At 42.0% G+C, this 22,012-nt stretch overlaps 2 protein-coding genes across 2 annotated transcripts; one reads left to right on the forward strand and one right to left on the reverse strand.

Moving 5' to 3' along the window:
* Positions 1–1,493: 1,493 nt before the first annotated feature.
* On the reverse strand, positions 1,494–14,669 carry mcee (methylmalonyl CoA epimerase). Its single transcript, XM_080528200.1, has 3 exons — positions 14,635–14,669; positions 13,363–13,700; positions 1,494–2,650 (listed from the first exon to the last, which is right to left on the reverse strand). Exons 1-3 carry the CDS (start codon positions 14,660–14,662, stop codon positions 2,498–2,500), a joined length of 519 nt encoding a protein of 172 aa, XP_080384326.1. The 5' UTR covers positions 14,663–14,669; the 3' UTR covers positions 1,494–2,497.
* A 102-nt stretch (positions 14,670–14,771) lies between these two features.
* mphosph10 (M-phase phosphoprotein 10 (U3 small nucleolar ribonucleoprotein)) lies at positions 14,772–21,280 on the forward strand. Its single transcript, XM_080528171.1, has 11 exons — positions 14,772–14,871; positions 15,641–16,256; positions 16,687–16,859; positions 17,006–17,177; positions 17,862–18,003; positions 18,115–18,182; positions 18,611–18,748; positions 19,396–19,506; positions 19,644–19,751; positions 19,936–20,169; positions 20,995–21,280. Exons 1-11 carry the CDS (start codon positions 14,786–14,788, stop codon positions 21,142–21,144), a joined length of 1,998 nt encoding a protein of 665 aa, XP_080384297.1. The 5' UTR covers positions 14,772–14,785; the 3' UTR covers positions 21,145–21,280.
* Positions 21,281–22,012: the final 732 nt, after the last annotated feature.

The following is a 22,012-nucleotide window of genomic DNA, read 5'->3' on the forward strand; positions in this document are numbered from 1 at the left end:
CCAAAAATGCATCTTTCTTTTCAGTACACTTGTAATAATATAAGTTGTTTGTATATAAATATAGGCAACAATGTCTTACCTTCAGTATTCAATGTAGGCAATATCTTATGTTGCTCATTAAGTCACCTCCCTGTTGGAAATGTGCAAGGCAAGCCCACACGATGGATGCTTCCAAGACACTCGCGCGGCATCACACCCCATCAATGATCACACCGAGAACGCGAATAAACCCCGGAATCTGGACACCGGCCCCGGAACGTGCATGAACATAACACTGCAGTTCTCCGTTATAAAGTAGTGCAACAACACACAGCCCAACCCCACCCGACCACCGGGAGAGCAAAGTGATGTGGGGGTGGATTTTATACACTTCATTTTGAGAGGATGAATCAAATGCACTGCAAACTGATTAATTATTGCTAACTGGCTCACAAATCTCGTGGTGAGATCCCTATTTAATAACAATCTAAAACATTTCCTGATGTAGGCTTTTATTAATAAATGTGTATCATTCTTCATTTAGTGATAATGATGATAGTTATTATAATATTTAGCAAAATTATATTACATTGGAATCCACCCTATTTCATATAGGCCTAATGCAATGGCACGTTATGAAGGAATTATATAAAGGGGACATATGCCATTAGATAGATTTACCCGTTGATGAACATATATCCCTCACTGAGAACGTGTTCTCTTGATGTCACTGTAGAAATCTCTTCTAACCAAGCCGCTGGTTATAGGGCAGATTTCTCATTCATCAGGCCCATGTCCTCTCAAATTAGAAATGCATAGTCAACTAAATAAACTAATGATTGTTAAACTCATTGTGAACCTCCCAAATGTGAAAGGATTGCATATGTTTGCTATTGTAACCTTGAAAGTAGTGTACCAGACAGTGCTCCTTGATGAAATGTGAGATGTTACCTGTGCTTTTAGTGACCCCATGAAAACTCAGAGGCTCTCTAGGAAACCATAGCCCCCTGGTGGGCAACTGCATTGTGTTTCCCTGTACAGTTTAAAACCCTTGTATGTAATTCAGTTAAATCTTTAAAACCCTTGTATATAATTCAGTTAAATCGCAACACAACCAACCAGACTCTTGTTCTAACAATAACAAAGTTGTGATATTCAAATAAACATTAGGAAAAGAAGTACCACCATCCCGAGCTATCATAATGTTGCATGAAGCTGCATCATAGCTCTGGGAACACAAAATGTGTGTTTATTTATAAAAAATAAATAAAAAATGATCAGACCCTGCTCCACTATGCCAGTGATTCCCAGGGAGCAGCATGCGCTAACTCTAGCACTGTTTAACAGAAGCAACTCGTGTGTGAGGGAGAGGTAGTCTTGGGAGTTGAAGGAATTGACTCATAGAGGTCAGTGCATTTAGAAATAGATTCTTTAATGAATGTCTATGGATGACTAATAAAAACAACAAATCCACTGGAGTACAGGGTAAAATTCCACTTTAATAGGATGGGCAGTTATGGTACTGTGAGTGGCATGGACGTAGTTGAGGAGCATCCATTTCAGCACCATGGACAGCTCCAGTACAGTGGAAGGAGGCTTGAGTACAGCGTGTCAAACCAAGAGGACATCCTTTGCTCCCAATGCATGGTAGCTTGCTGCCATTGGTATGTGAATGTGTGTGAGAATGGGTGAATGAGAGGCCATTGTAAAGCACTTTGGAATAAGGCGCTATATAAGTCAGTCCATTTACCATTTAACTAGGGATGTACAGATTTCCCATCGCCACAGGAAATGTATAGATTAACCAGGATGTGTATAGATTACCAGGGATATGAATGCATTTCCCGTAACATATAAACCAATCCCAAATCTTCCTCTTCTTGTCACATCCATCAGAAGAGGATTAGAAGCATACAGTAAGCATCAGAGAGGAAACAGCCTTCTCTGGCAGGGAAAGTGATGGCAGTGGATGGTTGTCTGCCAGAGAATTCATTACTAAACAATGCCTGCAGCTCAGTCACAGCAGTTGATATTGTAGTGTAAAGTCAAAAATAGTACTATATTTTACATTAAAGCTAAAGTTTCATTTTGCTTCAGCAAATGTATTACTGTACATATATTTTGGGGGGAAAAAAGACTTAATTCAAGATAAAAGGAACAGAAAACCCAAAATAAAGAATACATATTTTATGAAAATGTTATTGTTACATTATAAGCCAATGGGCAATGTGAACACACCTTACTTAAATTATGTATAACATGTATTCACAGCAGAGGCAGAGGCAAATAGATTGTTATTCCAGCACATGGCAACCACTAATTTAAGGCAGATAGTTGCTTCTTTGAAAAGGCAAAGACTAGGAGGAAAACAACACAAGTCTTAGTTTTCTAGTTTAAAACACTGATGCTGATTATCAAAAACTATACCTTTGTTATCACAATAATTGGTAAAAGAAGACTTATTACTCAGTTTTTTATTATACAATTTTGAACTACAAAGTTTGAGGTGTACAGCTGTTCATGCTTGCTCCAGTTCCACAAGCACTCCATCGCAGTCTTTTGGGTGGAGGAACATGACAGGTTTCCCATGAGCACCGATCCTTGGTACCTCTGACAGGGTTCTTATTTTCCTTGCCCTCAGGTCCACTATTGCTGCATTAATGTCATCAACCTGTAGTCATTTAAATAATAACACAAATACAAAATGATATACAATTACATGACACATTTCGATACAGTGCTGCTTGAAAGTTTGTGAACACTACAGGGATGGTCATTATTTTTGTATAAAATCTTAAAATAAACATATAAAACCTTTATCTAAACCCTCATTTGTATTAAAGACATTCCAAATAAAAGACACGAACAAAAGAATGACATTTTCATTGTTTATTAAAAAAAAAAAAGTGAACCACTAATCAGTCTCTGATATCTGTTGAGGGATTAACACTGCTAACGGAGGTGCCACAAACTATTGACTGAAGAGGTTCACTTATTTTTGCACCTGCAATACAGTGTTTCCTCTACATGCATTTCATCGTGGCGGTCCGCCACGATGGAATTTCCTCCGCCACCATGCAGATTTCTCAACCCCCCCAAAAAAAAAAGATTTAGGCCGCTTTTCAGACCTTCACAGCGCTAGACACACCCACAAGCGCGAAGCGACGCGCTTGCAAAACTGTTTTGTGATTGGTCGAATACATCTAGGTAGGCTGCGTCTAGTCTACAAACTACTTCAGGTGTTACAATCCATTACAGATTGATTAGCAACACTGCATCAGCACGACGGTGGGTTATTGCATTCTATGGTTCGTGTTCTTATACCAGTGCTCAGTATACAAGTATTTTAAATGAACATTCGTAATGTAGTCTGATGTTCATGGTCAACTAAATCAGGCTATTTTGTGAAACAATTATGTTTCCGCTACCTTAGAACTACTTAAAGTAATTGCCAGAAATGTTAGCTAGCAATGTTAGCTAGCTATGTGTTCATAAATTCCTGGTTCCATTTTCAGATGAGTTTGTTAAAGTATTTCAAACGAAAAGTACCAGAAGATGAGGAAGACGGTCAGGTAACCACACATAGTGAAAAATATGATGATAAATACGATGTAATAATTATGATGAGACGGTATGATATGGCACGTGTGTGGTGGTCTTGCGGCCTGTCTCGTTCCAGCGAGTCAACTCGTATACATTGTGCGCTCTGCGCTGCGGGCTAAAGGGCTCTGCACACAGCGTGCGATGCAATTTCTGTTGTATGTTCTCATAGACTTCCATTCAAACTTCAAAATGGAACGTTGACGGCGACGTGCAACAGAAATCGCACGCTGTGTGCAGAGCCCTTAACGATCTTGTAACTTCGCAAACAATAGCAGCATTTAAAATGTTTTTTTAAAAAGTTTAGTTTATGTTCAACTGGAAAAGGTAGTGAGCACAGAATTTCGTGTTTTGAATCTGCTAAAATTGCCTTTTAAAAAAGCCTGGAGCAGGAGAGAAGAGTGGAGCAGCAGAGAAAAGAGTAGCAGGAGAGAAGGGTGGAGGAGAGAAGAGTGGAGCAGCAGAGAAGAGTGGAGCAGCAGAGAAGAGTGGAGCAGCAGAGAAGAGTGGAGCAGCAGAGAAGAGTGGAGCAGCAGAGAAGAGTGGAGCAGCAGAGAAGCAGGGAGACAAAGGAAAACACAGACTCTCAGGCTGGGACCCTAAATGGGCAGAGAACAGGAAGTTCCCATGGCTGTACAACAGTGACCGTGGTGAGTATACTATTTACACTATTTACACCATATCATGCACTTCAGAATATTTCAGTGCAATATGACCAATAATGCCAATTTACTCTGTCCTTACAGGAATGTTTTGCCGCTTATGTCGGCTACATAAACAGACCCCAAAGGGAGGACCAGCAGGAGCCAATCGGCCATTTATAGAGACAGGCAGCCAACAATATAGGCTTGATCAATTGGACAGGCATGCGAGGACAGACCACCACAAACAAAGTGTGAAGTGTCATGCTTCAGTGGCACACGGTAAACTTTCTTCTTTAGATATAGGAAGCTATTTTAATTGATAAAGGACTATCAGGTATAACCAGCTTTTGTTGCAATAACCATTTGTACCTGCTTTGTATAGGTTCTTCAGTTGTGACTGCATTCAACCCAGTCATCAATTTAGAGCATGAGGCCATCATTGGGGGGTTTAAATGCCTCTATTACCTCACCAAGCGAGAGCAGGCACACCACACCAATTATCCTGCTCTCCTTGAACTTGCCAAGTTGCTGGGGTGTGACTACTTCAAAAAGCTGAAGGTAAACAATGATCATGCTTGCTATGTTGTTCTTGTTCTTGTTCGTTGTTCTTGTTCTTGTTCGCAAATTATCTTCAAAATGTAATATTCCAACTATAATCAAATGTATTTTTAGATAGGGAAACAGACCACCTACCGGTCCCATGTCATCATAGATGAAATGTTGGAGATTTTGGCTAAAGTGGTCATGGAGCCAATCCTCCAAAACATCCACTCGTCCTTGGCTATTGGGCTGGAGGTGGATGAGAGCACAGACGTCTCTGTGCAGAAGCAGCTGGATATACACATCAGGTACTATTCAAATCAAAGTACACTGATTGTGTCTGAGTAATACATATATTGTATTGTTGAGGATGTCTTTTTGTGCTTTTCAGATATATGGACAATGAAGGCCAGCTCCACAGCCAGTTCCTCGATCTGGTGTCAGTGCCTGACGGAAAGGCAGCTACTATAGTGGCTGCCATAAAGGATGTGCTGCACAAAAACAAGGTTCCAACCGAAAGGTTATTTGGATTGGGAACAGATGGAGCTGCTGTAATGACCGGTATGAGACACAACATGAGCAAGTGGAATTACTGTAAATGGGTTTTTATTTGTACTGCATGTTTTAGTTGCTCAGACACTGACCATGAAATGGTATCTGCATGTCTTGATTCGATTATATTTATTTTCCTGTAACAGGGCGGGTGAATGGTGTGGCCAAGCAGCTGCAGGACGACTTCCCCTGGATGCTGCCAGTGGCGTGTGCTGCCCATCGCCTCGCCCTGGCATGTAGGGATGCCTCATCTGCGGTCCCCTACATGGCTACCTTCAGGGACCACTTGCAGCAGCTCCATCTATACTTTCATAACAGCGCCAACAGAACGGCCGTTATGAAAGCTGCAGCACAGACCTTGGGCCTCACTGACTTAAAAATGAAGGTGAGATCACAGAAAAACATAATAAAATACTTTTAACTTTTAACAGTAATGTTGGCCATGATTGTGTACTTCAGATGCACTTCCTGTGTTCTGAATGTCTTCTCTCATGACGGAAATATGTTTCAGCAAGTGAAGGACACACGCTGGCTGTCCCAGCACCTGGCAGTAATGACTTTGCAGCGGAACCTCAGTGCAGTCCTGGGTGCCTTGGCTGATGAGACAGAGTACCATAAGTGCCCAATAGCCAAGGGCCTGTATGGGTTCTGCTGCACCTACCGCTTCGTTGCAGCGGTCTATCTGCAGGCGGATGTTCTGCCACATCTGGCTCGGCTGTCCAAGATGTTCCAGAAAGAAAATGTCAACTTCTTGGCCATCAAAGAGCAGGTATTTCCTAAAGGCAAATCACTTTTAACATGTTGCTCTAGAACTCAATAGAACTAATCATAGCCTTACTGGAAAAAAATTAAGCCTGGCCCTTGTGTGACTACCTTTATGAGGTCCCAGTGACGATGGCGTGCCTGAGGACCATCAGAGATGCAGGAGATGCACAGCCCCCTGGCTCATTCTTGGCCCAGCTCAATAATGAGCTTGATAACCCTGCAGGATTAGGGGCGTTTAATATCACCTGTTGCAGCCATTATGTCTGTGCTGGATGTCATTTTTACTGTTGACCACTGAGTGGCGAGGGCATAGGAGTGCACAGGTATATAGGTGAGCTCACCGGTAGCCACAGGTGTTACTGATTGAACTGGTGAGCACACAGTCTTTGACCGTGTTGCCACACGCGAAACTGTTTTAGTGTATCATGTTTTTATATTAAAGTAAACAAATGATTGCAACGTACAGAAGTCGTCGGTGTTGGTATCACGAGTCAACTAAAGTTTACAGTTTAACAGTCGCGGTGACTAAGGAGGAAACAGTCACCAAATTTAAGTCAAAGACTAGCTCATTTGGGCGAGTGGACTAATTGGTGAAGTGCTGCGCTTCAAGAAAGAAGAATTGGAAACTAAGCCGATGTTTACCTCCGTTTGAATTGGAACCGAGCGGACCAGTGGACAACTCGACTTCAGTAGGCTATCCATTTCAGATCCACCCGTTTCAGAGCTCTGGGTGAGTGATTGAATTGCCACAGCTGAAATCTGTCGTTGAGTGGTGAGTAGCCAAGTCGCTGGAGATAATTTGTTTGAAAACAAAGCGTAAACAAATGACTGAATGTAACAATGGCTACAGCGCAAAGTAAAAATTGTGATGACGCACAGCTGGTGGGCGTGGCTACTGCCAGCCCTGTGGAAATGAACCCAGAGGATTTAAAACGCAAAAGGCAGCTCACAAAAGCCTTGCTAGACAAAATAGACACTTTGCAAACAAAAAGAAAATGTCATTTGAACAAAGCAAACAAGTTAAAGGAGACTATTAATAAACTGATGTCTAACAGCAACAAGGATTGTAAAGAACCAGTGAAATGCGAGTTTGACAAGTTTAAACTGATGTGCAATGACGCACAAAATGCACACACAACTCTATTACCTTTGCTGCCAGCCGATGAAGCTGACAAGCATGAAGTGTGGTATAAAGCCAAAACGTTGAGTGTCAATGAATTTACAGATGTGGTTACAAAATGGTTGGAATGTGAAATGGATAATGAATCGACTGGTGCAGTTACAAAACGGTTGGAAAGCAATAATGATGCTCATGATGTTGATGGAGCTGTCAATCACTACAAAATTGACGACGAAGATGAGGTGCATCCTTATGACAGTGTTTCTAATGTGGGAACGCAGGTTTCAAGTAAACGATCACAGAAGAGCCGTGGCAGCTCAAGGAGTGGCCGATCTTCTACAGTCTCATTAAAATGCATTGAAGCTGCAGCCGAGAAAGCTGCACTAGAAACGCGCGCTGCTGCTTTGCGTGACAAACATGTATTGCAGGAGCAGGCTGAGCAGCTTCGGAGGAAACAGGAACAGCTTGAACTTAACACCGAGATTGCAGTATCCTCTGCTAAACTAGCAGTGTTTATGAAATCTGATGGAGGGAGTTCAATTAAAGAATCGTACACAAAGGAAAGGAAAACACCTCTCAATCCTGGGGCCAATGAATTCAATCCATTTCCAAGCACTATTATGAAAAACATGCATGTGCAGCCAAAGCAAAATATAGGCCTACAGTCTCATTCACAATCCAACCAGAAGGCATCAAGGTTAAAGAGACATGGAACAACAAACCAAATGATGGATTCTGGACAGGTCATGGAATCTTCCCACATTCTGGATGCTGCACAGGTCATAAAATCTCCTCACATGCAGATTTCACACAGTCAGGATTCTGAACATGCCGTTCAATCTTCTCACGGTCAGGCTAACTGTGGTGTTGTACCTTCTCCTAACACCCAGGACGGCAATATTTACAGTCTACTTCAATCACAAAATCAAATAACGGAGCTCTTGGTGCAACAGCAAAACATGAATTCCCTTCCAATAAGAGAAATTCCAGTGTTTCATGGAGATCCTCTGTCATACAGAGCTTTCGTCCGAGCATTTCAACACTGTGTGGTAAATAAGACCAACAACAAAGGTGATTGTTTGTACTTCCTACAGCAGTACACAAGAGGGCAGCCTCAGGAGCTAGTCCGCAGTTGTCAACTTATGCCTCCCGACAGAGGTTATGAAAGAGCAATGGAACTGCTGCAGGAGCATTTTGGGGATGAGTTGAAAATTACCGCTGCATATGTGGACAAGGTGCTTGGCTGGCCATTGGTGAAGGCTGAGGATGTCAAAGGACTGCAAGCATATTCACTCCTTTTGCGTGAGTGCTGTAACGCAATGGAAGAATTGAAATACATCAATGAACTTGACATGCCAGCTAACATGCGAGCCGTGATCCAGAAACTCCCCTACAAGTTAAAAGAAAAATGGAGAACAAAGGCGTGTGAGCTTTGGGAGCGCCATCAGCGCAGAGCTCAGTTTTTAGATATTGTTCTTTTTGTTGAGCGCCAAGTGAGAATTGCATCCGAACCTATTTTTGGAGATTTACAGTACAGTAGCTATGAAAAGCCTGTAGAGAAGAAACCATTTGGTGACAGGAACAGATCACCATCAAGGATCAAGGGAAATGCCTATGCTACAACTATTGTAAACACTGAACAGAGTGATGTTGCAGAGTCTACAAGCAATGACAGAAGCAAGAGACAAAGTGTACAGTACAAGACTACAAAATCAAATCTGTGTCTGTGTTGCTCCCTTGAGCATGGGTTGGAGCAATGCCCACAATTGGAAAAGAAAGCACACACACAGAAGATAAGTTTCCTGAAGGAGAAAGGCGTTTGTTTTGCTTGTTTGCAAACTGGACATATGAGCAAACACTGTGAAAGGCGCATGAGTTGCAAGGTGTGTGGTCAGAAACATCCAAGTGTTCTCCACATAAACAAGGAAAAGGAAATTGACACAGATGGGCTACAGAAAAAATCAAGTGACCGCACACACGTCTCTACCTTTTCTGGACATACAGGAGCCGGTAGCAGTGACGGCATTCTCTCAATCCTCCCAGTGCAAGTTAAGTCCTCCAAAGGTGACATAATAATTCAAACATATGCATTTTTGGACCCAGGAAGCACTTCAACATTCTGCTCTGAAAGCTTGATGACAAGGTTGAAAATGACTGGAAGGAGAGTAAAGGTTCAGTTGCGTACCATGGCGCCAGATCAGGAAGTTTCAAGCTTTATTCTTCAAGGTTTGGAGATTGCTGGCTGTAACAATGGACAGTTTTACAGCCTTCCTGAAGTTTTGACCCAAGAGAAAATGCCTGTGTCAACATCTAATATAATCTCAGATGAAGAAGTGGCGAAGTGGTCATATTTGAATGGCATCTGCATCCCTCACATCCAAGCCCAGGTGGATTTGCTGATTGGCACCAATGCCTCCAGGTTAATGGAACCCTGGGAGGTGGTGAACAGTGTTGGAGAGGGGCCGTACGCTTTTAAAACCCGGCTGGGATGGGTGATAAGTGGACCCCTCCAAGGAATCTGCAACGAGCAAAATGACTGCTCTCCGGTGGTTGCGAATAGAATTGCAGTGGAGCAGCTGGAGGAGCAACATTCAGATATGAGCGATGAGAGGACCCAGCACAAGAGAGACCTACAAGAGAAAATACAACACTTGAATACACAGATTAAGACTAGCTTGGACAATGAAAATAGTTCAGAGAATGGATCCCATCTTGCAGAGCTGCAAAACCAGATTACTCAGTTGAGTGAGGAGCTGGATTCTGTGCGTGCTGAGAGAGACCACCTCCAGTGTGAGAAGATCGACAGCCCTCAGAATCATGCAGAGGAGTTGGAGAAGCTGCTCTCTTGTGTGACTTCTCTCACTGAGGAGAGAGACCAGCTCCAGAAGATACTGGAGGGAGTGAGAGACGAGAGGAGTCAGCTCAAGATGGACCTGGAGGAAAATATGGAGATGGTCATACAGGTCCAGGCAGAGCTGAAATGTCAACAATATCTGAACTCAGAACAGCAGGCTGAGAGGGAACACGAAGAAACCCAATTTCAGCAACAAATACAGCATCTTGGAGAGGAACTGGAAACCATTCAATGTGAGAGAAACCAGTTGAAGAATGACTTGCAGGAAAATACAGAGACGGTTGCCGTGACTCAAGATATTTTACACTGCATTCAAGACGAGCTCAGACAACAGAAGCAATTGAACTCTGAACTTGAGAGTGAAAAGATACAGAAGCAGTCTCTTCTAGAACAGCAGGCTAAACAACAGAGTGAGGAGCTGGAGTTTGTGTGTGCTGAGAGAGACCTCCTCCTGTCTGAGAAAACGTACAGTCATGGTGAGGAGCTGGAGAAGCTGCTCTCTAGTGTGACTTCTGTCACTGAGGAGAGAGACCCGCTCCAGGAGATTCTGGAGGGAGTGAGAGAGGAGAGGAACCAACTCAAGATGGACCTGCAGGAAAATGTGGAGATATATCCCTACGGCACAAAATCCGGCAGATGACGCCTCAAGAGGACTGAAAGTGGAACATCTTCAACCCCAAAGACATTTCTGATGGATTACAAAGGACATTCCTGATAGATTACAAGTGGAGTGTAGGCTACTACAGCCCTGCATTATGGACTATGATTTTTTTTGCTACTGTATTTATGGTGTTGTTGCATAATGGCTTTGTTGTTTGGATTGTATTTGTTAATGTCTCTAGCCAATGAACAAATAGGAGCCGGAGTGTTGCAGCCATTATGTCTGTGCTGGATGTCATTTTTACTGTTGACCACTGAGTGGCGAGGGCATAGGAGTGCACAGGTATATAGGTGAGCTCACCGGTAGCCACAGGTGTTACTGATTGAACTGGTGAGCACACAGTCTTTGACCGTGTTGCCACACGCGAAACTGTTTTAGTGTATCATGTTTTTATATTAAAGTAAACAAATGATTGCAACGTACAGAAGTCGTCGGTGTTGGTATCACGAGTCAACTAAAGTTTACAGTTCAACAGTCGCGGTGACTAAGGAGGAAACAGTCACCACATCACCCATGAGGAGGAGAGGGAGAGGAGACGCAGAGGCCAGCTGGAGCAGACTAGGGAGGCGCTCTGGTCCCGGTTCAGGACGCAGGTACATTTGTTTTGGATGTTACATGTTGATCTAGTCTAGTACTATAAGTGTTAATCTAGTAAGTACTATAATAAGTCTGAGGAAATTAAACAAAATACCAGATAGGCACTAAGGTAGCCATCCCAGTTGTGTTTTGGAGGAAACAACATGACATTCAGTTTTCATTGCAAAACCACTAAAGCTATCCAAACTCCAAAGCTATCCAAACTTGCAGTCTTCCACTAGTATTGTATGTTTATCCTCTATACAGGGCATTTCTGTAAAAGACTCCCAGCACTCAAACTAGTCTGTAATTTGTGCCATGTTTAGGTAATGGAGCCCTATCTGGATGGCCTCCAGGATAGCCTGGACAGAAGGTTCCAGAACCTGGACATCATGGGGGCATTTCATGTTCTGGGACCCCAAGCAGCCAAGGAGGATGATGCCGTCAACATTGCACATCTTACCTCCCTGTCTGCAAAATTCCTGCAGCAGTCTGGAGGAAATGTACCGGTACTGCAAGAATGGCCTTCTTATAAGCAGCATGTGCTGATTGGAGCATTCCAGGTAAAATCTGAAAGTCACAATTAATAGTTCTGCAGAAAGATAATTGAGGACCCCAGAATAATGTTGTCTCACTGTGTTATGTGTTTCAGAACATGGACCAGCTCACTATGATGGGTAAACTGTCATCCCAGCACGATGAATGGGGACAGCTCTACCCATGTCTGAGTCAGCTGGCTGCCATTGCCCTCACAGTTCCCATCTCCAGTGTGAACTGTGAGAGGGACTTTTCCACAATGAATAGGGTAATTTACTAAGTAATCTAAATCTGATATTGTTTGATTTCTCTCACCTTCCCACATACCACTTATCTTATTTTTGTCATTGTTTCTATTTGCAGGTGAAGACTGACCTGAGAAACAGACTGCAGGGGGACCATCTGGCCGCCTGCATGATACTGAGCATCAACGGGCCGCCAATAACCGAGTTCCCTTATGACAGAGCCTTAGAGCTCTTCTTCGAAAAGAAAAGAAAAATAAAGTGCTCTCAGCCAGGCTGCACACTTTGCCACTAAGGCCCCCCCCCTCCAAAAAAAGCATGACCCTCCCCTGTTTTTCCACCTAAGAAAAATCCACCTCTACCAGAAAACTGCATTACTTACTTTACTCATGTACAATTATTGTGATTATGTACCTTGCTGCAATGCTAATGTTGAAAACATTAGGACACAGGAATTGCACACTACCTGACTACTTGAGAAATACCTGAACACTTTCATTTTCATCTTGTTGAACTTTGCACAGCATGTTACACTATTGATTGCACTTTAATTCTGCTGTAGTGCGACTACCATCACTTATCACTTTATTCCTTATCATTACTTAATTTACTTATTTACTTGTGATTATTGTGATGATGGTATTGTTGTGATTATGTACCTTGCTGCAAAGCTAATGTTGAAGAACCACAGCCAAAGATTTGTATTATTGTGTACTGTAAAATAAATTCAGATTCTGATTCAAGATTTTTTTGTATCATTAAAATAATAATAGTTACAACAACCATAAAGCCTCCATAATGATAATGAAAAGAAGGGGAGACGATTTTTTTATTGACAACGGAATTACATGCTGGAAAAACATGCAGACACAGACAATAAGAGAGAAGTACAGGAAAACATTTTATTTTTTTGGGCCATCCACGAGTTTTGGCTGAAATTACGTCGTTGTTTTGAGCGCGCGTGCGCGTTTCATGCGCGTGCACGCGAAAAATCGGTCAGCACTACCCGCCACCATGGTAAAAATTCCTGGAGGAAACACTGCAATATCATACCTAATTCAGTTTTTCTACTACACGCATGATTCCCTCTAAACCAACATATGGAATTGGTCAATATAAACCTGTTATGTCCGATAAAAACGACTGGTTCAGATTAAATAAAGATTTCAGATCTATAATTGATTTCAAAATCTATAATTGCACAAGGGGTTCACATACTTTCAAGCAGCATTGTAGGTAGCCTAATTCTATATTTCCATCCCAAATCATATGCACTTCCAGGATTGACTTGCCTCAATGCAGATGTGGTGCATCCCACCCGCTCTGTTCTTCTGCAGGAAGCCAGCGATGGGGCTCTCCTCTCCCAGTGGGTGGAGCAGCTCCAGTTTGGTGTTACCCAGCTCCACAAACACTGTATAGACTCCATGCTCTGGGAGAGGAACCTTCTCACTAACCTGAGCCCCAAGCACATCTCGGTAGAGAGCAGTAGCCTTCTCCATGTCTGGCACAGCGATTGCAATGTGATTCAGCCTCCCTAGCTTCCAAACTGATCCAGGAACACCTTGACAGAGCGGCGTGGAGGTGGAGTGTGTTCTCAGGAGGGGAGCAGCACACTTTGAGAGACCTGCAACTAAGGAAATGTATTTTTGCTTTAGTTCTAGTATGAAACAACCAGTAACTGGGAAAATATGTTCACCTCGTGCCTAACCACCCCGCTAGCTGTGCCAATATCCACGACATACCGTGACGTTAGAATTATAAGGTTCTATCTCAATTTTTGTCAAAATTGAGTTTGTTTACATAATCTGATCCATTAGGTGTTTATTAATGCCTGTGTTTTTTTGTTTTTTTTACATTTTTAAAATGTAGAACTTTTCTAGTCATTTTTTAGAATTTTTTTAGTTTTTTTGTAATAAAATACAAAGGTTCCATCTCACAAAACATAATGGAATGTAAAAACGTTGACGCTCAATATCTCTGAACTACCCTAGACGGAGATAGAACCGTATCATTCTAAAAGGAGATAGAACCTTATCATTCTAAGCTCACGATACCACGACATATCGTTGCATAACGCGTGATTGTGCATGCTTCGGAACTGCACTGACCTCATATTCCCAACTCAAAAGATGGAAGCTATACTAGGTAACTTAACCAGGTGCTCAGAAGAAGTCAGGTTTTTACGTAATTTTGAGAAATGACATTCACATTCCTGTGTGTGGAGAGAAGAGTTCGTCAGCACTCTTGCCTACTTTCTTTGATGTGTAACGAAAGTATATGTAACTTGTATTTTAAGTAAGTCACTCAACAAAGCCCGGCAGTGGACATTAGTAACGGACGTAACAGACCTGGGTGTCAACAAGCCACACATTGGACCAGACAGAGCTGTCCTAGGAGTCGAACTTTGGCTAGTAATGTCAATGGCCTAGTAGTAGCAACACAAGCTAACTAACTAGCTAGCTAACTGTTCAGAAATCGGGATGTGAATAAATGTTATTTTTTTTATCAGACCACACTGTGACATAACACATTGCATGTGAGAATTAAGAATCAGAAACGCTAACCTGCCACCTTCAACAGGGACGCCGCCATATTTTTCGAAGGTAATGTCGTGCAACGTTATCCGGAACTTGTAGCGCCATTTAAAGTGTTTCCGGGCGGACACATTTGTCTGTTACTCCTCACATGTCCACATGAGCTCGCAGAGCAAGAACCATGGCTACGAAGGACATCAATTACACGTTGGGAAACTGTCTAAAGTTACTTAACATCAACACTGCACACCTAGAACAATTTCTAAGGTAAGTGCGACATTTCTTTCCTACTGCCGAATATGTCTGATCGGTGCAAAGCTATAATGAATGATTCGTGCAGTATAGCATGCTTCATGTCCATGCTTTTGCTCTAGCTTGTGGGGCCTTATTAACATGTGACGTGTCTGACATGATAGGCCAAAGAAAGGCCATAAGGTAAAAACCTTGTGAGCACTTTTGCCCCATTCACAATCTACTTTGGCTGCTCAACAGTAACACCCCTCCCCCCAAGTAAATGGTATGGCATATCTCCAGTCCAAATCACAAACAAGCACATTGCATAGTTCATAGCGAACAACAATTGTTGCGAAATCCAGCCGCCATACAATACTAGCCAGACAACGTTACCAACCTGTCTTGGCTTAGGGCTAGTGTGCCAGGCATTATGAATGAATGAATGGTCTTTATTGTCATTAATACAGTACAGGTACCATACAACGAAATTTAGGATTCCCTGGTGCTTGGAAAAAGACTAAAAACATGAGGGCCACGGGTAAAATAAAAAAGGGAAAAGAGCTGGTGTACATAAATAAAGGCTATGTACACTATCTACTATACTACTATACTATACAATAAAACACTGTACTGTACTCTATGCTATGCTATAAATATCCTAACTTTTCCATTACTGGTCTGGAATGAAATCCTATTACCCATCCTGCAGGTCTCCGGGACCAGGATTGAAGAACATTAAGCCTACTGCTTCAGACATAACAATAGTTTTTTTTAACATGTCTGTGTTTTACTCTTGTTTTAGTCTGCAGGATGGAGTGGCAGCTGACTTCACCTCCCTCACAAAGACTCTGTATGATTTGCGTGAGCCAATGGACACAAAAGGTTGCGCACTGGATCAGCTAGTGGTTGAGAACTTTGACGAAGAACAGATCTGGCAGGAGTTGGAGCTAGAGAATACTACAGTGTTGGAGCACTTTGAGACAGCCGTGAGTCAGGCTGTCTTGGATGAAGATTTGAGAATAGCTGAGGAAGAGGATGAGGAGGAAGATGAAGAGGAGGTGGGAGATGAGGGTTTGGAGTGTGGGGAAGGAGAAGCAGCCCTCCCTAAAGCGGCAGGGGAAATCACAGATGAGGACTCTGATGTAGATTTTGATGTAGGTGTGCTTGAAAAAGAAGCTAAGCAGAAGAAGAGCTCTTTGGGGAAAGTATCCAGACCAATTGGACCTTCTTCAGAGGTTGATGACAGGTTCTTCAAGCTCTCAGAGATGGAAACCTTCCTGGACGATATGGACAAACGAGAGGGGAAGGGAGATGGCGGGGATGATGACGTAGACTACTTCCTGGACTTGCCCTCTGGGGATGATGAAGTAGACCTTGAGGACCTTGAGGATGTCAAAAGACAAAAGAAACAAAGCACAGTAAGTAGAGTCTATACTTTAATTTACAGACTGTTTCTATTTTTCCAGATCTGTGTTTCTGCCGATTCTTTCACATTTGATGCCATGATTGAAGTAGGGCTGCAATGACTAGTCGACTTATTATTATCGCTTATTTCGACGATTTTGTAAATTTGACAATTTTCATATTCATGATGGATGAGCCATTCATGTTTTATAAAATGCCTTTTAGTTGAACAAGATATCACTGGTTCTGGTCTGCCTGTCATCACATTCAAAAGCATGTTTTTTGTTGTAAGTTAATCATATAGAAGAATCGATAAAATAATCGATTGATTAATCGATAATAAAATAGTCTTTAGTTGCAGCCCTAGATTGAAGAAATGTTGTGTTTCAATTTGTCATTACTGCAGACACATATTTTTAACTCACGTGTTCCTTTTGTACGTAGTTGAAAAGTTCCAGGAATCTGAAGTACAAGGACTTCTTTGATTCGGTGGAAGGGGGACCTTCACAAGCAGATGACCAATTGGCTGCTGAGGATGAAGAGGACAGTATGGATGACGAGGAGGAGGATGTCGACGGCGACGATGATGAGGAGGAGGAGGATGATGATCATGAAGAGTAAGGACCGAAACCTTTATTTCAATGACTAGTGTTGTAAAGTCTCATCATTGTGTATTCATAGAAACATTTTAAATTAGGTCCCTGTAAAACAGGCTAATGTTATGTTTGTTTTGTCCTGCTGACATGTTACTGTACTGTTGCAGGGGTTTAATTGAGGATGAAGAAAGCAGGCAAGCCAAGGAGGCTCTGAAGAGGGTGACCTTTGAGCTACCTGAAGACAGCGAGGGAGAGGACGTGGAGGACATTTTTGGGGGAAAGGCCAAAAGTGCACCAAAATCTGTCTCCAAGTCATCCTTTGAGAAGCGACAAGATAAGGTACAAACAACATGTTGGTAAAATTAACATCACTTGCTCTTTTGGAGACACACAAAAAAGCGTACAAACAGTCCAAATCACATGTCTCTATCTAACATGATTCAAAAATGATAACTATATTCTTTATTATTTAGTAATCTAAAAAACAGAGGTGTGGCACAAACGTCTTGTCTTGTGTATGTTTTACAAACAACATTTAGTTGCAAAAGCAGACTTAAAAATTGATAATTTGTCTCTGCTTCACAATTGATAATACTGATAGAATCACGTTCCTCTCCCAAAATAATTATTTAATAGATTCAATATTTCTATAACAGGGTTCTCCCTATGACTTTTCAACACGGTGGTGGTGGATTTCATTATTAAAACCGACTTGTGTTTTTCATGTCAAAATGTGCTACAATTCTGCTAAATACAGCTAAAATTCTTGCACTTTTATCTTTAACAATGATGACATTGGTGATCAAAGATGATTACTTTATCATTACTAAATCTCAGTTAAATTTGCTCTTAAATGTTTACATAGTGGCGGAGCCAAGTCAACAAGGTTCCCCTCTAACATTCTTTGGGGAGAACCCCAAGTATCCCCAATACATCAAGCATTTTTGGTTTGTCACATCTCATTTGTTTTTAACTTGATTTCATGGAGCACATTCCATAACGGCAAAATCTTATAACACACAGATGGCTGAAAAAATCCAGGACTTGGAGAAGGCTGCGATGGGAGAGAAGCCATGGCAACTGACGGGGGAGGTCTCAGCTCAGACTCGACCAGAGAACAGCCTGCTGGAGGTGGACGTGGTATTTGACCAGGCCTCCAGGATGGGTAGGTGCCAAATGCCTGTCAGTCTGTCCAGTTTTGCTCTGCTGTTAACGTGCCAATTAAGGATAACTGCTTAGAGTTTGAGGTGTGTGTATGTGTTTTGTTCTCTCTCAGCACCTGCTGTCACAGAGGAAACCACGTTGCAGCTGGAGGACATCATCAAGCAGAGAATTAAAGACCAGGTCAGTATGGAGACCATTCATTCCTGTATGGAACCCTAAGACAGGGTGGCTGTGGCACAGGAGGTAGAGCCGCCGTCTAATGATCGCAAGGTTGGCAGATCGGCGGTTCGAGCCCCGGCTGGCCACATGTCGAAGTGTCCTTGGGCAAGACACTGAACCCCAAATTGCTCCCAGTGAGCGGGCCGGCGCCTTGCATGGTAGCTTGCCGCCACTGGTGTGCGAATGTGTGTGTGAATGGGTGAATGCGAGGCCGTTGTAAAGCGCTTTGGATAAAGGCGCTATATAAGTGCAGTCCATTTACCATTTAACCCTGTGTGTAAATATCATTCTGATTGTTATTAGTTGTAGTAAAAGAGTACCACACTGTTTCCACATGTGGCACATTTCAAATACTTTTATTTGCAGACTCACTTGTAGTTCTTCCTTAGGTGTGGGATGATGTGGTACGTAAGGAGAAGCCTAAGGAAGAGGTGTTTGAATACAAGAAGAGGCTGACTCTGGACCAGGAGAAGAGCAAGCTGAGCCTTGCAGAGGTGTATGAGCAAGAATACCTCAAGCAGAATCAGGTAGGACTTCCAAGCCATGTTCTCATACAGTAGAGTTGGTACACACTTGTAAATACTGCTGAATTTGTGCACGTTTTGATACATTTTGAATAAACTGCCATCTCAACTACCTACATTTGACAAATAATTATATGCTTAGGAAAAAGGTAGACACTAGAGGTCATCACAGGTCCAAAAATCTTCTTTTTAAATCTAAAGACCCGAACCTGAACAAACCAGTGTATAATCAGTTCCGAAACGGAACTGTGGACAAACATCTCCAATACACGATGCATCGGGGTCTATCCTCAACCTGATTAGATCCAAGTGATTAAAAACAAATGTTCTCCCTCTCCGAATATGACCTCAGATGAGGTAGCCTACCGGTTCGATAGGCTAATAACTTTAATTTAAGTTTCTGTTTAGGGCTACCTCAATAAAGCCCTTCGATTGGAGAAGCAATTTAGGATAGAATGTGGCATGATAACTAGCCTATTGTGTGAAAATGAAATATTATGACACGATTGTATTGAAATGTGTTCTGATGGAGCACAATCGGGACAAATAGCCAAAATGCGGTGAGGTGTGTGTGGCCAGAGTTGCCTGCTAGTGCAAGTTTTGATGAGTTGGGGCTGATGTACTGACGACTATATTCTCTTGTATTTTAGCAAAAGACTGAGGAAGAAGAAAATCCAACCCATGTGGAAATTCAAAAGCTCATGGACTCTCTCTTCCTTAAACTTGATGCTCTGTCGAACTTCCACTTCACACCCAGACCAGTAAGTGAATTTGTCAATATTAGTGATGTAATTGATGTTATTTGTATTCGAGGGTTATTTCAAAGCTGTTTGGACTGCATCTCAGTACATATCACAATACACTTAAACGTAAATATACTTCTCTTTGTGCCCAATAGCCTGTTCCTGAGGTGAAAGTTGTGTCCAATCTGCCGTCTATCGCCATGGAGGAGGTTGCTCCAGTCAGCGCGAGTAATGCAACTCTGCTGGCTCCTGAGGAAGTCAAGGTTTGTCATGCATCCCTCTCTGAACTGTTTTCTGGAGGTGAATTATTACTTTTAGGTGTTTCTTCAACTTACAAAACTATCGTGTACAATGTACTCTTACTTGCTAACACAATGATTTATGTTGTCCAATATTATCCTTTTAAACATGAGGTATTTATGCTACAATATTTCCCCCCAATCTTAGGGGAAGAACAAAGCTGGTGATGTGCTGGGCGACTCTGAGAAAACCGATACAGATAGGAAACGCGAGAGACGCAAGAAGAAGAAGGTGAAGCGTATCAGGATCCATGAGAAGGAGAAGAGACAGAAACTGAAAGAGGCCAACAGAACTGAAGGGAATAATAAGAAGCCGTCAAAGACAGAGGTGGCTGAGAACCTCAAGAAACTCACCAAAGGAGGCAAAGCAACATTGCTGAAGGTTTGTATTTTTCTTCCACCTCAGTGTTGTTCACATTTTATCATAGTGTGTGAGACTCAGGAAGGTGTTTGATTGTATTTGTTGAGTGACACTTTTAACATATTATTATAACTTTTAACTTATAATAATTTGCTTATCTTCCATACAGCACATGAACAACAGTCCATTGTTCATCAGTCCTAATGGAGCATGAATTGTCTAATGTAAACATTCCATACTAACATGGCCAAACATATCCTGGTTTACAGCATATTCTTGTTATGACTAATTCAACTCATCTTTTGATATGTGATCATACAAGTGTATAGAAATCCATTTTAGGACATCTCTAGTTCCAAGCAAACAGTCAATGTTCAGCCTTTACGGCATAGCTCATCTCAAATGGAGCCATTCCTCATCAAACAAAATGGCCACATGTCTCAGATGTTACTCCCTCAGTGATCATCTGTCATCGTTTGGGGTCAATAATCAGTTGGTAGATTGCATTCAAAAGCTAAATTAAAGGTACAGATTATATTCATGGGCATGAGCTGGGAGCCCTGTTCAAAGATGACAGTGAAATTCTGTCTCAAAACAATGTGACAGAAGACAAGTATATGAAGGAAGGCATTAGGATTCTGTGTTTTCATTTGATTTGTTGACAACATCAAATCAAAACCAGTGACAAAATGTGGACGCGACATGTCAATCAACATGCTGCATCTAAGCTAAGCGGCTGCTTCACACAACAAGGATTGGCCCGTTCATGTAGTGGGCCATCATCGGTTCAGCATAATAATTGAAGCAGATGCAGAGCTAACTTAATGTGTTCTCTGTGTGTGACAGGACGAGGGGAAGGACAAAGCTCTGCGCTCTTCTTCTGCCTTCTTCTCTCAACTACAAGACCAAGTGAAGAGCCAGATCAAAGGAGTCAAGGACGGGGCATCAAAGAAGAAGAAACTCAAGGAAGTCTCAGCCAGCAAACTGAAATTGTAACATTGATATGGTGTTATGATACATATTAATGTATATACATACATTTTTTTGTACAGTCTTTTTTTCTTTTCTTTTTTGAAATCTGCAATATATTAACCAGTCCATGTAAATGTGTTTAACATTAAATAAGTACATTTGCAATAAAGAAGTTGTTTCCAGGTGTAGTTTGTTTTTGCTATTATTTTTCAATAAATGTTATGTACATTATATACTGATTTATGGTCTATTGAGGACTGGCACTTGTAGACCAACTTTCAGATTTGTCAACCTCTTGGACTTTTATGGTTAAAGCAAATACCATCCATAAAGTCAGACTGGCCAGGTAGTATGTAGCCAATGAGCCACACACATGTAAGTTGCACGTCCATAGCAATTGGTATTGTAGATGCTCAAATAGTCCTGAAATTGTCGGGACATCTGAATACTGCCTGTAGAAGGGCAGGGTCTTGGCAGGTGCATCACAAGTAACGATTGTGAGCCTTTAACGGTAGTTTTGGCTATATAACAGCTGTAATTAGTGGGGTGACTTTTGATTTGGGAACAAAATGATTGAGAAGTGATTACCGGAACTAAGAGCTTATTAAAGGGATAGCTCTTTTTTTCCCCCTATTTCTCATCTTATAGTCAGATGGTTCCTTATGGTTCAGAGTTGTTTAAAAGCCACTAGACTGCTACACTGTCAGAAAGTTCATTTGAGTTGATTTGGCCATGCAATTCTGACTCATTTTCTCCAAATTCAAAGGAGAACCAGCCTCCACTGAAAGGGGTGAAGAACATCTCTGTTTCTACCACAGCCTTACCTCTGTGTACCTATTCATGTATTGTACAAGACTGCACTCTTATTTTGAAGGATTCCAACCGGGGAAGC

Source organism: Nansenia antarctica (genome assembly GCF_963989245.1).
Source record: "Nansenia antarctica genome assembly, chromosome: 4".
NCBI classification, from domain to species: domain Eukaryota; kingdom Metazoa; phylum Chordata; class Actinopteri; order Argentiniformes; family Microstomatidae; genus Nansenia; species Nansenia antarctica.